At 41.3% G+C, this 12,849-nt stretch overlaps 1 protein-coding gene across 2 annotated transcripts in view; it reads right to left on the bottom strand.

The window, feature by feature from the left end:
• mgat4c (mgat4 family member C) overlaps positions 1 to 12,849 on the bottom strand; it is a 283,760-nt gene that overhangs the window by 29,880 nt on the left and 241,031 nt on the right. For both annotated transcript variants that reach the window (XM_063059604.1, XM_063059605.1), the window contains one exon: positions 622 to 740. Coding sequence is in view for 1 of the 2 variants with exons in the window: in XM_063059605.1 (XP_062915675.1) it covers positions 622 to 681 (60 nt within the window). In the remaining variant the exon portion in view is untranslated. The remainder of the gene's footprint in view (positions 1 to 621; positions 741 to 12,849) is intronic.

The raw sequence follows: 12,849 nt of genomic DNA, 5'->3' as shown, positions 1-12,849 counted from the left end.
TTTCCAATGATAAGTTGGACTAGAAAGCAAAACTGTTGTTTAGATTTATTCTTCCACGAATATCAGGACATATTAAGTGATTCCACCTCCACCACATAAACACAGAAGTCGAAGGTGTGTAATTACCCATCATTCATCAGTTATAGTTTCCTCGGTAATAATTGCTTTGACAAAACAAATGAATTCTAATTTTCAAGTCTTTCCTTTGAAAATGCACATTTGCAGAATCTCACTCATCATTCCATGGGTTGATTTCATAATAAGTCACTTGATTTTGATGAACTTAAAGCAAGGCAGTGCTTGGTTTTCCTTTGAGGATGTTGTTGTTATTTTAAAAAGGATTTAATATTGATTGCCCAAAACATCAACCTGTTTCAGTGAAGCTGAATTATTGTACTGTGCAAATCTGAATGGTTAAGGAGTGTGGTGGCATAGTGGGTAAGATACTGGGCTGTCCCTTTGAATCACACCATGCTTTTTAAATACAGGTGATCAAATAAATTTGTTTTTTTTTTGAGAAAAGAGCTCGTCTCAACGGAAGTATTTATGTAGCATTTAGATTATTGTAAAAACCAACCTGGTACGCAAGTTCCTTCAGGAAAGGAAATATGCCTTTCTTACCTGGTCTGGCCTATACGTGACTCCAGACTCACCACTGAGCTCGACTCTTAACTGCCTCATTGGTCAGGGAATATTAGTGATGGACATTAAGTGCTGGCTTGGACGGGGACCCCCGCATCCTGTGAATGAAGAAGTAAAAAGAAACCTTCTTAGGATTCTAATTGGAATGAAGGAATCGCAGCTGATTAGACAGTGAGATCTTTTATCAGTTCCACGAAGCAATACAGAGAAAGACGTTTAGCCGTGGGATCACCTCCAGAAGAAATTGGATCTGATATGATTACAGCTCACACCATCAGCCCCTAATTTCCCAACCTCACCATCCAGACTATACCGACTGCCTATTTACCACTTTGCAGGCACAAATATAAAGGCAGAGTTGCTCAAAAGCTTTTTCACTGATTGTGAGTGATGCCAGTGGATACCAATGTACTTGACAAAACATTGCTTGCTTTAGGTGATGTGGATTCAGGAGGGTGAGTTTATACCCCAGATCTAATTGTGCTCTTTCTTATAAAAGTTGTGTATAATTTAGAACCATAAAAGCCATTTGATATAGGAGCAGAATTAGGCCATTCAGCCCATCGAGTCTGCTCAACAAGTTTAATTAAGTTTAATTTATGCCTTTCTTGTGAAATTTGCATATCTGATGCTATGTGCTGAAGTTTTTCATTGCATCTATGCAACTTGTGAATAAGTCAATTCTTCTTTCAACTTGTGCTTCTTGATGCATATGCAAATGATGTGGCTTTGTGGTATGGAAAATTGCAATACCGACTATGTTCTTGGAAAGCAACTTTCCCGTAACATAGGAGTCATTTTACTTGGTAGTTTTGTGCCCTCACTTGTGTTAAAGCCCTGGAATTAAGTCAGTCAATGCAAAGTCCGTTGGCAATGAAAGTGAAATGTTGGGTAGAGGGGAGTGAGTACAAGGGAAACCACCTGAGGCAGAGTTGCCGAGAAGGATAACAATGCTTTGCCTCTCCAGCAGCTAACATGAAAGCAAGTTGTCATTCTTTCCCTAAGGTTTTTTTTCCAAATTTAAAGCTCACTTCATTCATTGCCCTCATGTGCACAGAAGTAAACAAAGCCAAAACATGCAATGCGTGCTGTCTAATAACAGTGACCATGTTCAGAGGGCTCCTTGTTTATCTACTCATGTAAAGGATCCAGAACTGATTTCTTGAAGCCTGCCACCTGTGCAATAAGCACCTGAATGCAGCGACCACTTAGAAGTTTGATAAGATTCAATTACTTATAATGCAAACACACCTCAACAGGGTTTCCAAACTATTTCTAATTACAGTGATAACGTTAAAAATAAGGACATTTACAGATTGATACCTCTCATATTCAGAATAGGGGAATGAATATTCTTTATATACACTTGATTAATATTTATTCACTGGATGGCATATCACCAAAAGCACTCACAAATTTCTAGAGATGTACCGTGGAGAGCATTTTTCCTGGTTTCGTCACCGTCTGGTATGGGGCGGGGATGCTACTGCACAGGATCGAAGTAAGCTGCAGAGAGGGTTGTAAACTCTTTCAGCTCCATCATGAACACTAGCCTCCGTAGTATCAGTACATCTCCAAGGAGCGGTGCATCAAAAAGGCGACATCCATCATTAAGGACCCCGATCATTCATGTCATGGCTTATTCTCATTGCTACCATCAGGGAGAAGGCACACACCCAGTGGTTCAGGAACAGCTTCTTCCCCTCTGCCATCCGATTTCTGAATGGACATTGAACCCATGAACACTACTTCGCTACTTCTTAATTTCTGTTTTTGTATTAGTTATTTAACTATTTAATATCTATATACTTACTGCAATTCACAGCTTTTTCTCTATTAGTATGCATTGGTGCCGTAAGTTCAACAGATTTCATACGTATGTGGGTGATATTAAACCTGATTCAGAATCTGAATCTGATTCAAACTCTGATTCTTTGAAGCTTTGTATTATGCATCACGACAAAGAGAAGTGAACGCTGCAATCTAAACTAATCTCACGCAGTCAATTAACAAAGTGCTTCCTTTTCCAATGTGAAAACACTTTTAGATATAAAAAAATCACCATCCCAAGCACATTAAAAGTCATACCAGCTGCTTCCTAGTGACTGCGACACAGGGAATTGCTCTTGGAGTTCTGATAACAAACCCTGGCCTGGCTGCTAAACTGTTGTGCTTCAATGAGGTTTATGTCATCACCTGGGCCATTCAATCAGATCACCTCCTAAAATATTTACAGTCCATGTACATCACAGCAATTAGCTGGTAATTGTCACTTAACAATATGTTACTGATTACAGTGCAGTGATCAGTCCTGGAGCAAGGATAACATAGTATGCAGAATTCATTATTCATCAGAAATATCGGCTGAAAACAGAATGGTACAATCTGCAAGAAAATCATTCTCATATACATTTTTATATCAAACAGATCGTTTCCCAACCTTTGTCCCTATTTCAGTCTGTGGCACTGACCTTCCAGCTGATTTCTCTTGCTGTCAGTCTCTTTCTTCCTCTTTCCTGCAATGCCAGTGTGTTCCTATGATCTTTGTTTCCTGCTCTCTCTCTCTCTCTCTCTCTCTCTCATACACACACACACACACACACACTCTCTCTCTCCCTCTCTCCCCCTTTCTCTCTCACTCCCTCTCTCTCCCCCTCTCTCTCTGCCCCTACTCTCTGTCCTCCATCCTCCCTCTCCCCTCTCTCTGCCCAACTCTCTCCCATTCTCTCTCTCTCTCGCACACACAGGCACACACAGTCTTTTCTTTAACGTCTACACTATGATTTGTTTCCTGCTGACTGTCTGTTGTCTCTTGAAAAGCTTATCTCTTTCTTGCATGCCATTTTCTTGCTTTAGACTGTTTACTTTTGATTTCAGATATACTTGAACTTTACAGCCTGCTGGCAACACATTCATGCCAAGAAATTGGACTTCCTCTCTCTTGATGTCATTGTGCTAACATCCAGTCACATTCACCACAATATTCACAAATCTGGATAATGAAACAGCACTGTGGAGGTTTGTACACAGAATTTTGTGCTAAAGTGGGGCCCACATGGAAGGCACAGAAGGCCATGTTATTCAGTACTGTGGTGAGCAACAAGTCTTCAAAGACCTTTCCTTATGGAAGCTAATAATCAGCTGCATAAAGCTGTTATGGAGGTGAGAAAAACAAAAAGGAGACAAGTGTATCCTGTGGATATTAGTAATTCCCCACGATCGCCTGTTCTGATAAAGTCCTGTGCCACTTGTGGCCTCATGTTAATAAAAGCTATGGGATAATCAAGGGGCCAGGAAGAGTAAAATATCCATAAAAGTTACTATGAACGAGTGATACACTTCCACGAAAACAGTGAAAGGCCTTGATAGAGTGGATGTGGAGCGGATATTTCCTATGGTGGGGAAACTAAGACCAGAGGACACAGCCTCAGAATAGAGGGGTGTCCTTTTAGAACAGAGATGAGGAGGAATTTCTTTAGGAAGGGAGTGGTGAATCTGTGGAATTCTTTGTCACAGGCAGCTGTGGAGGCCAAATATTTATGTATATTTAAGGCAGAGGTTGATAAATTCTTGATTGGTCAGGGCATGAAGGGATACAGGGAGAAGGCAGGAGATTAGGGCTGAGAGGGAAAATGGATCAGACATGATGAAATGGTGATGCAGACTCGACGGGCCAAATGCCTAATTCTATTCCTATATCTTATGGTTCTATGGTTTTATTATCCTGGACGTGGAAAGTTGAGGCTGACAGGTGCTGTGTGCAAAATATCCATGTCATACTCTTGATCATTTAACACTGATGACTTCAGCATGACATACTCCGAGTAAGTATTTTTTGTGTGGATATTCAGCACAGATTATAGACTATCTTCAAAGACTCCAGTTTATGTCAGCAATGGAGGAAACAAATGGAGTTTTGGAAAACCTCTGTGACCCACAAAATGTCAAATCACCAGAGCACAAGTTCACTTGGAAGTTATTCCTAATTGAATCTAATCACTTGTATGAGCAATTTATGCAGGAAAATCAGTTGCTACTGGATCCATTTTCTTGGCCTCTCTGTTGATATACCATGAAAGAAAATTAAGAGGAAAACTAAACTTTAAATGAAATTTTGTTGTCAGGCTTAACTAGCTAAATCTTGCTCAAGACTTGGGTCATGAGGGTGACAGGATAAGGTGCAGATGCTGCCTTGCTTGTGCAAGCTAACAATAGTTAGAAATAGATCACACCAGTTATAAGGTATTGTTAGTCTTTTTCCAAGATTGCCTAGCAAATAGAGGAATTGACTGTAGACGCGCATTCTTATTTTTCTGTATCGCGCGGGAACATTGGTAGACTTGCTGATACCTAACAAGTGCTTCTTGAAATCGCTGACCAAGTATGTTTAGCTGTTGGCTTTTGCCCAAAATTTACTGTATAAATTTAAGACGTTACCTGACATTGGCGGAGACATAAGACAATGGCTCCCCGTGAACACGTATTAAAGAGTTAACATTATACCAAGGTCTGTGTTTTTATTTCTGTTCCCTACAGAGTAAATACTCTCAAATTGGAGATGAAATTCTTTTACAGTAAAATACGGTTAATCAGAGTAAATTCTTCAACACATACTGATTTTTGACCCTTGCTTATGTATTTATAAGTTCTCTCTGATTATATGGGTGGTGGGGTAGAGAAATGTGTAAGATACTCCTTTCCTCCACTATCCTGCAGATAGGTCTTAGGCAAGGAGTAGTACTTGCCCCCCCAATCAGGGTCACGTGAAGCCATGGGAGCAGGTGGTGGGATGGTCGTACGAGCAACTGATGCATATCACGTCCTGGTTTCGCAACCAATCTCTGAACAATCTCTGAAGAGTAGTGGCAATGTATGGGGTCACCTGCCCTGAGGAAGGCGATGGCAAACCACTTCTGTGGAAAAATTTTCCAAGAACAATCATGGTCATGGAAAGCTGGAGGATCTCAGCAGGCCAGGCATCATCTATGGAAAAAAAGTACAGTGGACGTTTTGGGCTGAACCCCTTCGGCAGTACTGGAGAAAAAATGCTGAGGAGTAGGCTTGAAAGGTGGGGGGAGGGGAGAGAGGAACGCCAGAATGCCAGGTGACAGATGAAACTTGGAGGGGGAGTGATGAAGCAAAGAGCTAGGAAGTTGATTGGTGAAAGAGGCAGAAGGCCATGGAAGAAAGAAAAAAGGGTGGGGAGGAGAAGAATCAGAGGGAGGCAATGGGAGGGCAAAGAGATAGCATGAGAGAGGGGCAAGGTGATGGGAATTGGTGAAACAGAGAGGTGCGCTGGAAGCAATACTAAAGGTTTGAAATATAGATGTTCACCATTTCCCATCCCCTTCTCCCTCTCTCATGTTAACATCGATTACTTTTGCATCTTTAGGGGAGGAGAAGTTGGCTTCGTAACGCAGCGCGCGCAGCTCTCTGGTGAAATGATATCATATTTGTAAGTAGGATGCCGTACACAATTCTGATTTGATGGAGACAGACGTGAGAAGCAGAGGAACATCTGGAGAAAACTTCTGAAATGCCCGGTTCACTGCCGCTGCTACTGTGCGATCGAGAATCTCCGGAGGGAAGGCCCCAATCCCTGGCTTTGCCTGCTGCTGGCGACTGAGGCTGGGGTCGAAGCGTTCGGCAGAGATGGTGCTCGGTACTCAGTGTCGGAGGGCTGATTGGAGCTCGAAGTTTTCGGGCGACTCAGAGTCGGACTGTGGTTGGACATGGCAGGGAGAGTTTTCTTCCTTCTCCTGTCTGCGTGAGATGTGGGACTTTCGAGAGACTTTGAACTTTTTTACTGTGACAATGGCCTGTTCTTCATCAAGTTATGGTATTGTTGCACTGTTGTAACTATATGTTATAATTATGTGGATTTTGTTAGTTTTTCAGTCTTGGTCTGTCCTGTGTTTCTGTAATATCACACCGGAGGAATATTGTATCATTTCTTAATGCATGCATTACTAAATGACAATAAAAGAGGACTGCGTGTCTTCATAATCTAATCTAATCTAGAAATCTGTTTGAATGAATACACTTTGCACGTTGAATGTTTGATGGGTCTTGTTTGTTTTAGTGGGTTCTATTGGGTTTCTTTGTTTTGTGGTTGCCTGTAAGGAGATGACTCTCAGTGTTGTATGACGTATACATACCTTGATAATAAATTATCTTTGAACTTTAAGCGATTTATGTTCAGCTGTGTGCAAATTTTATATGAAAATTCATATTTTTATAATGAACCTAAGCAGACTGCACTTGAACCTGTTGGTTAGGATGATGTGAAATTCTATGTGAAATTGCCTGTATGTTTATAAATATAACACCTGTAGTCCAATTGTACATGCCTGCGTAAAGTGAGTTCCTGCCCATTACGCCACTGGTGTTTAGGGCAGCAATGAGGGTCCTCCATCTCGATCTGTCCATACTGCTGCACATAGATATAGAAGAATTCTTCATTGCTGTTTCCATAACAATTTTTTGACCAATTAGAGATGTTAGCCCTAAGTCGAACCCTGCCCCCCGCCGAACCTGGAGGCCCATTAAACCATTCTTCGTCTAACCTCTACCCTTGACCTGTTTGGTATGGGTGACCCGACCAAGGGCCAAAGCACAAGGCACTGTCCCCAGCCAGCATAGCTCTCCAGGTCACTGAGGCACAAAAGTCTCCAAACCCTACAACAAGGCTGTGGTCCTCTTGGAGGTGTGTAAAGTAAGCAACAGCATAACAGGTCTGGGTGATACTGTTGTTAAGGACATGTGCCAACCAATAACAGATAATGACACAACAGACCAGAATATTTTCCAGTTGCCAATAGGTGTCACCTGCCTGAGGTATCACTTGCAGCAAAGATACTGTTGAAATAATTGACTTTGGAAATAAATCCAATACCTCATGTTAGCCTCAAATTCTGGAATTGGATTAGTTTATAACAGAGTGCACACTGATAAATCACGGCTTGTTAAAAATGAAAGGAAAAATGTTAGGTGCAATAATGAAATGGAGGTAGGGCAGGCACTCTACCCAGCTCCAACTCCCTCACTTGGTTTTCAGAAACAGTAAATCGAAGTGAGCCCTGTGACTCTGAATGACTTCCATCAGGGTTGGTCAGTTCATCAGCAGAGCCTCACAATCTCCGGATTTCAAGGCCTCAAGGTCTGTTTGATTACCGGTCGTGAAATTGAATCTCTTCTCAGAGCTAGGGCTGATGTTGAAAGGGAGATAACTAAAGAAACTTAGTTCCTGTGAAACTGGCGTTGATAGTTATAAACGCAAACAACAGGAAATCTGCAAGAGACAGGGTGAGAAGAGGAATAGTCCAGATAGCTGTGAGAGTCAGTAGGCTTATAGTAGACATCAGTGGATAAGCTGTCTCCAGAGACAGAGATAGAAAGATCTAGAAAGGGGAGGGAGGTTTCGGAAATGAACCAGGTAAACTTGAGGGCAGGGTGAAAGTTAGAGGCAAAGTTAATAAAGTCAACGAGTTCTGCATGCATGCAGGAAGCAGCGCCAATGCAGTCGTCGATGTAGCAAAGGAAAAGTGGGGGACAGATACCAGAATAGGCACGGAACATAGATTGTTCCACAAAACCAACAAAAAGGCAGGCATAGCTAGGACCCATACGGGTGCCCATGGCTACACCTTTAGTTTGGAGGAAGTGGGAGGAGCCAAAGGAGAAATGATTAAGAGTAAGGACTAATTCCGCTAGACAGAGCAGAGTGGTGGTAGAGGGGAACTGATTAGGTCTGGAATCCAAAAAGAAACGTAGAGCTTTGAGACCTTCCTGATGGGGGATGGAAGTATATAGGGACTGGACATCCATGGTGAAAATAAAGTGGTGGGGGCCAGGGAACTTAAGATCATCGAAAAGTTTAAGAGCGTGAGAAGTGTCACAAACATAGGTAGGAAGGGGTTGAACAAGGAGGGATAAAACCGTGTCCAGGTATGCGGAAACGAGTTCGGTGGGGCAGGAGCAAGCTGAGACAATAGGTCGGCCAGGACAGGCAGGTTTGTGGATCTTGGGTAGGAGGTAGAAACGGGAAGTGCGAGGTGTGGGAACTATAAGGTTGGTAGCAGTGGATGGGAGATCCCCTGAGCGGATAAAGTCGGTGATGGTGTGGGAGACAATGGCCTGATGCTCCTTAGTGGGGTCACGATTGAGGGGTAAATAAGAGGAGGTATCTGCGAGTTGTCGCTGTGCCTCGGCAAGGTAGAGGTCAGTACGCCAGACTACAACAGCACCCCCCTTATCGGCGGGTTTAATAATAAGGTTAGGATTAGTGCGGAGGGAGCGTTCCAAAGGAGTGAGGTTGGAATGGGGACAAGGTGTGGTGAAGTCGAGATGGTTGATGTCCCGTCGGCAGTTAGCAATAAAGAGATCCAGAGCAGGCAGAAGACCAGAGCGGGGAGTCCATGAAGAAGAGGAGGGTTGAAGACGGGAGAAGGGGTCATCGGTGGGGGTGGAAGAGTCCTTGCCGAAGAAGTAGGCTCGGAGACGGAGGCGGCGGAAGAAAAGTTCCGCATCATGACGAACACGGAACTTGCTGAGGTGTGGGCGAAGGGGGACAAAGGTGAGGCCCTTACTGAGGACAGAGCGCTCTGCCTCCGACAGTTGAAGGTCGGAGGGGATGGTAAAGACCCGGCACGGATGAGAGCTGGGATCAGAGTGGGGAGGGGGGAGGCTGGGGGTGTCAATGGAGAGGGGAGGGTTGGGGTGAGAGGAAGATGGAGCCTCTGAGGGCCCAGGAGCTAGTTGATAGTTATAAACTGGTGAGAAACTGGAAAGGAGAGGTTATGAGAGCTGTTATTTTTTCGCAAAACTCTACAGCACTGTAAGGACACCACCGTGTCAATCAGGGAAATGGTTGTAAATCAGTTGTTCACCTGAATTGAGGGAGCATGATTCAGGGTCAGGTAGGAAGGCTGCACAAACTGTATGTCTGGCCTGATGGAAGTATTCAACACCATACCTGCAAGCGGTACATTTAACAGATTCAAGCAGGACTCTACTGCAAGACATCACCAGGAGGTTTTCTGTTGATGCGAGTCTGTTAAACAAAGGATCTGTGCTTTTGAAGAATTTTAAATTTTTTATTTTCTGTTAACACTCTTTGGGATACTTTTAAAGCTTATATTCGTGGTCAGATTATCTCGTATTCTGCTGCTTTGAGGAAGAAGCAGAAGCAGGAGGAGTTGGTAATTGTGGACAAGATTAAGGAAATTGATAAGAAATATGTTATAGCTCCTTCTGAGGAGTTATATAAACAAAGAACTGAACTTCAAATGGAACACAGTTTATTACTCTCGTCCTCAATTGTAAACCAATTAAAGAAAACAAGAAGTGAATTTTATGTACACAGTGACAAAATTGGCAAACTGTTGGCTAATCAATTGAAGTCTAATTATGCTAAATTTCAAATTAATCAGATTTATAACCAAAATGATCGACTAATACTTGATCATGTGGGGATTAATCAAACCTTCTGTGATTTTTACTCTTCCTTATATCAATCCGAGTCTCCTCGAGATTCTAAATATATGAATGATTTTTTAGATAATTTAGACTTCCCTGAGATTTCACAGGATATGGCTTCTATGTTAGATACTCCTATTACCATGGATGAGATTAAGAATGTTATTTTCTCTATGAATTTGGGGAAAGCTCCTGGCCCTGATGGGTTTACCGTAGAATTTTATAAATGTTTTGCTCCTTCATTAATCCCTTGGCTCTGTAGGGTTTTTGAGGCTTCATTGAAACTTGGTAAACTTCCTGAATCTTTTAATAGAGCGTCAATCTCTCTAATATTAAAGAAGGATAAAGATCCTGCTCAATGTGCATCTTATAGACCAATATCTTTATTAAATGTTGATTCTAAAATTTTTTCTAAGTTATTAGCAAATAGATTAGAAAAAGTACTTCCCTCTATTATTTCGGAAGACCAAATGGGTTTTATTAAAGGTCGTTACTCTTTTTATAATATTCGTACACTGTTAAATATCATTTATACTCCCTCACAAAATGTTCCTGAGTGTGTTATCTCTTTAGATGCCGAGAAAGCTTTTGATAGAGTAGAATGGCCTTATTTATTTAAGGTGCTTGAAAGGTTTAATTTCAGCTCGAAATTTATATCCTGGATTAAACTCTTATATTATTCTCCTGTGGCCTCGGTCCGTACTAACTCTTTAAGTTCACCTTTTTTCCCTCTTTTTCGAGGTACTCGACAAGGCTGTCCTCTTAGTCCCTTATTATTTGATATTGCATTAGAACCTCTTGCAATTGCCATTCGAGAATCTCCAAATATTACTGGGATAACTCGGGGTTTAAAGTCCCATAAATTATCACTCTATGCTGATGATTTACTTTTATATATTTCTAATCCTCAAAAATCCATCCCGGCTATTTTAGAGTTATTAGCACAATTTGTTTTTTTTTCAGGTTATAAATTAAATCTTAGTAAGAGTGAACTCTTTCCGATTAATAAACAGATTATTATCTGAATGGTGGCCGATTAGGAAAAGGGGAGGTGCAACGAGACCTGGGTGTCATTATACACCAGTCATTGAAAGTGGGCATGCAGGTACAGCAGGCGGTGAAAAAGGCGAACGGTATGCTGGCATTTATAGCGAGAGGATTCGAGTACAGGAGCAGGGAGGTACTACTGCAGTTGTACAAGGCCTTGGTGAGACCACACCTGGAGTATTGTGTGCAGTTTTGGTCCCCTAATCTGAGGAAAGACATCTTTGCCATAGAGGGAGTACAAAGAAGGTTCACCAGATTGATTCCTGGGATGGCAGGTCTTTCATATGAAGAAAGACTGGATGAACTGGGCTTGTACTCGTTGGAATTTAGAAGATTGAGGGGGGATCTGATTGAAACGTATAAGATCCTAAAGGGATTGGACAGGCTAGATGCAGGAAGATTGTTCCCGATGTTGGGGAGGTCTAGAACGAGGGGTCACAGTTTGAGGATAGAGGGGAAGCCTTTTAGGACCGAGGTTAGGAAAAACTTCTTCACACAGAGAGTGGTGAATCTGTGGAATTCTCTGCCACAGCAAACTGTTGAGGCCAGTTCATTAGCTATGTTTAAAAGGAAGTTAGATATGGCCCTTGTGGCTACAGGGGTCAGGGGGTATGGAGGGAAGGCTGGGTTCTGAGTTGGATGATCAGCCATGATCATAATAAATGGCGGTGCAGGCTCGAAGGGCCGAATGGCCTACTCCTGCACCTATTTTCTATGTTTCTATGTTTCTATGTTAACTTCCCTTATATTATAAATTTCCAATTAAATTGATTAATAATTATTTTTCATATCTTGGGGATTAAAATTACTTGTAAATACAAAGATTTATTTAAGACTAATTTTTTTTACTATTAATAGACCATATTACTCAACTTTCATCTAAATGGTTTCCTTTATATTTAACGTTGATTGGTCGTATTAATGCAGTTAAGATGTTTTTTTTGCCAAAATTTTTATATATATTTCAGGCATTACCAATCTTTGTTCCAAAATCTTTTTTTGACAAAGTTGACTCTAAAATTTCTTCATTTATTTGGCAGAATAAAAACCCGAGTCTGGGTAAGATACATTTACAGAAAGCTAAGAGAGATGGAGGCTTAGCATTACCTAACTTTAGATTTTATTATTGGGCAATTAATATTCGACATATGAAATTCTGGTTACTGGACCAGGATATACTATCCATTCCTAAATGGGTAGTATTGGAATTACAATCTGTTCAGGGTTTTACACTTGGCTCTATTTTAGGTTCCTCTCTTCCTTTTGATTGGAAACGCCTTAAACAGGTGTCTAACCCGATAGTTAAATATACCTTGCGTATTTGGTTTCAATTCAGAAAATTTTTTGATCTTAATCAATTTGGGTTAGCGATTCCTATTTTAGGTAACATATTTTTTCCTCCCTCTTTTACGGATCGTGCTTTTCAAACTTGGAAGACTAAGGGTATTTCACGGTTTTTGGATTTATTTTTAGATGGTTCCCTTATGTCTTTTGAACAATTATCTAATAAATATAACTTATCAAGAATACATTTTTTTAGATATCTACAAGTTAGAAATTTTCTAAGTACTATACTTTCTTCCCTTCCAATGCTTCCTCCTACATACATTTTAGATACTATAATCAACCTTAATCCATGGCAGAAAGGTGCATCGGCTATGATTTATAATATTATTATGAAAC

Source organism: Mobula hypostoma, chromosome 9 (assembly GCF_963921235.1).
Source record: "Mobula hypostoma chromosome 9, sMobHyp1.1, whole genome shotgun sequence".
Classification (NCBI taxonomy): domain Eukaryota; kingdom Metazoa; phylum Chordata; class Chondrichthyes; order Myliobatiformes; family Myliobatidae; genus Mobula; species Mobula hypostoma.
The sequence above is the reverse complement of the archived record's forward strand: the minus strand, read 5'-3'. Positions and strand labels throughout refer to the sequence as shown.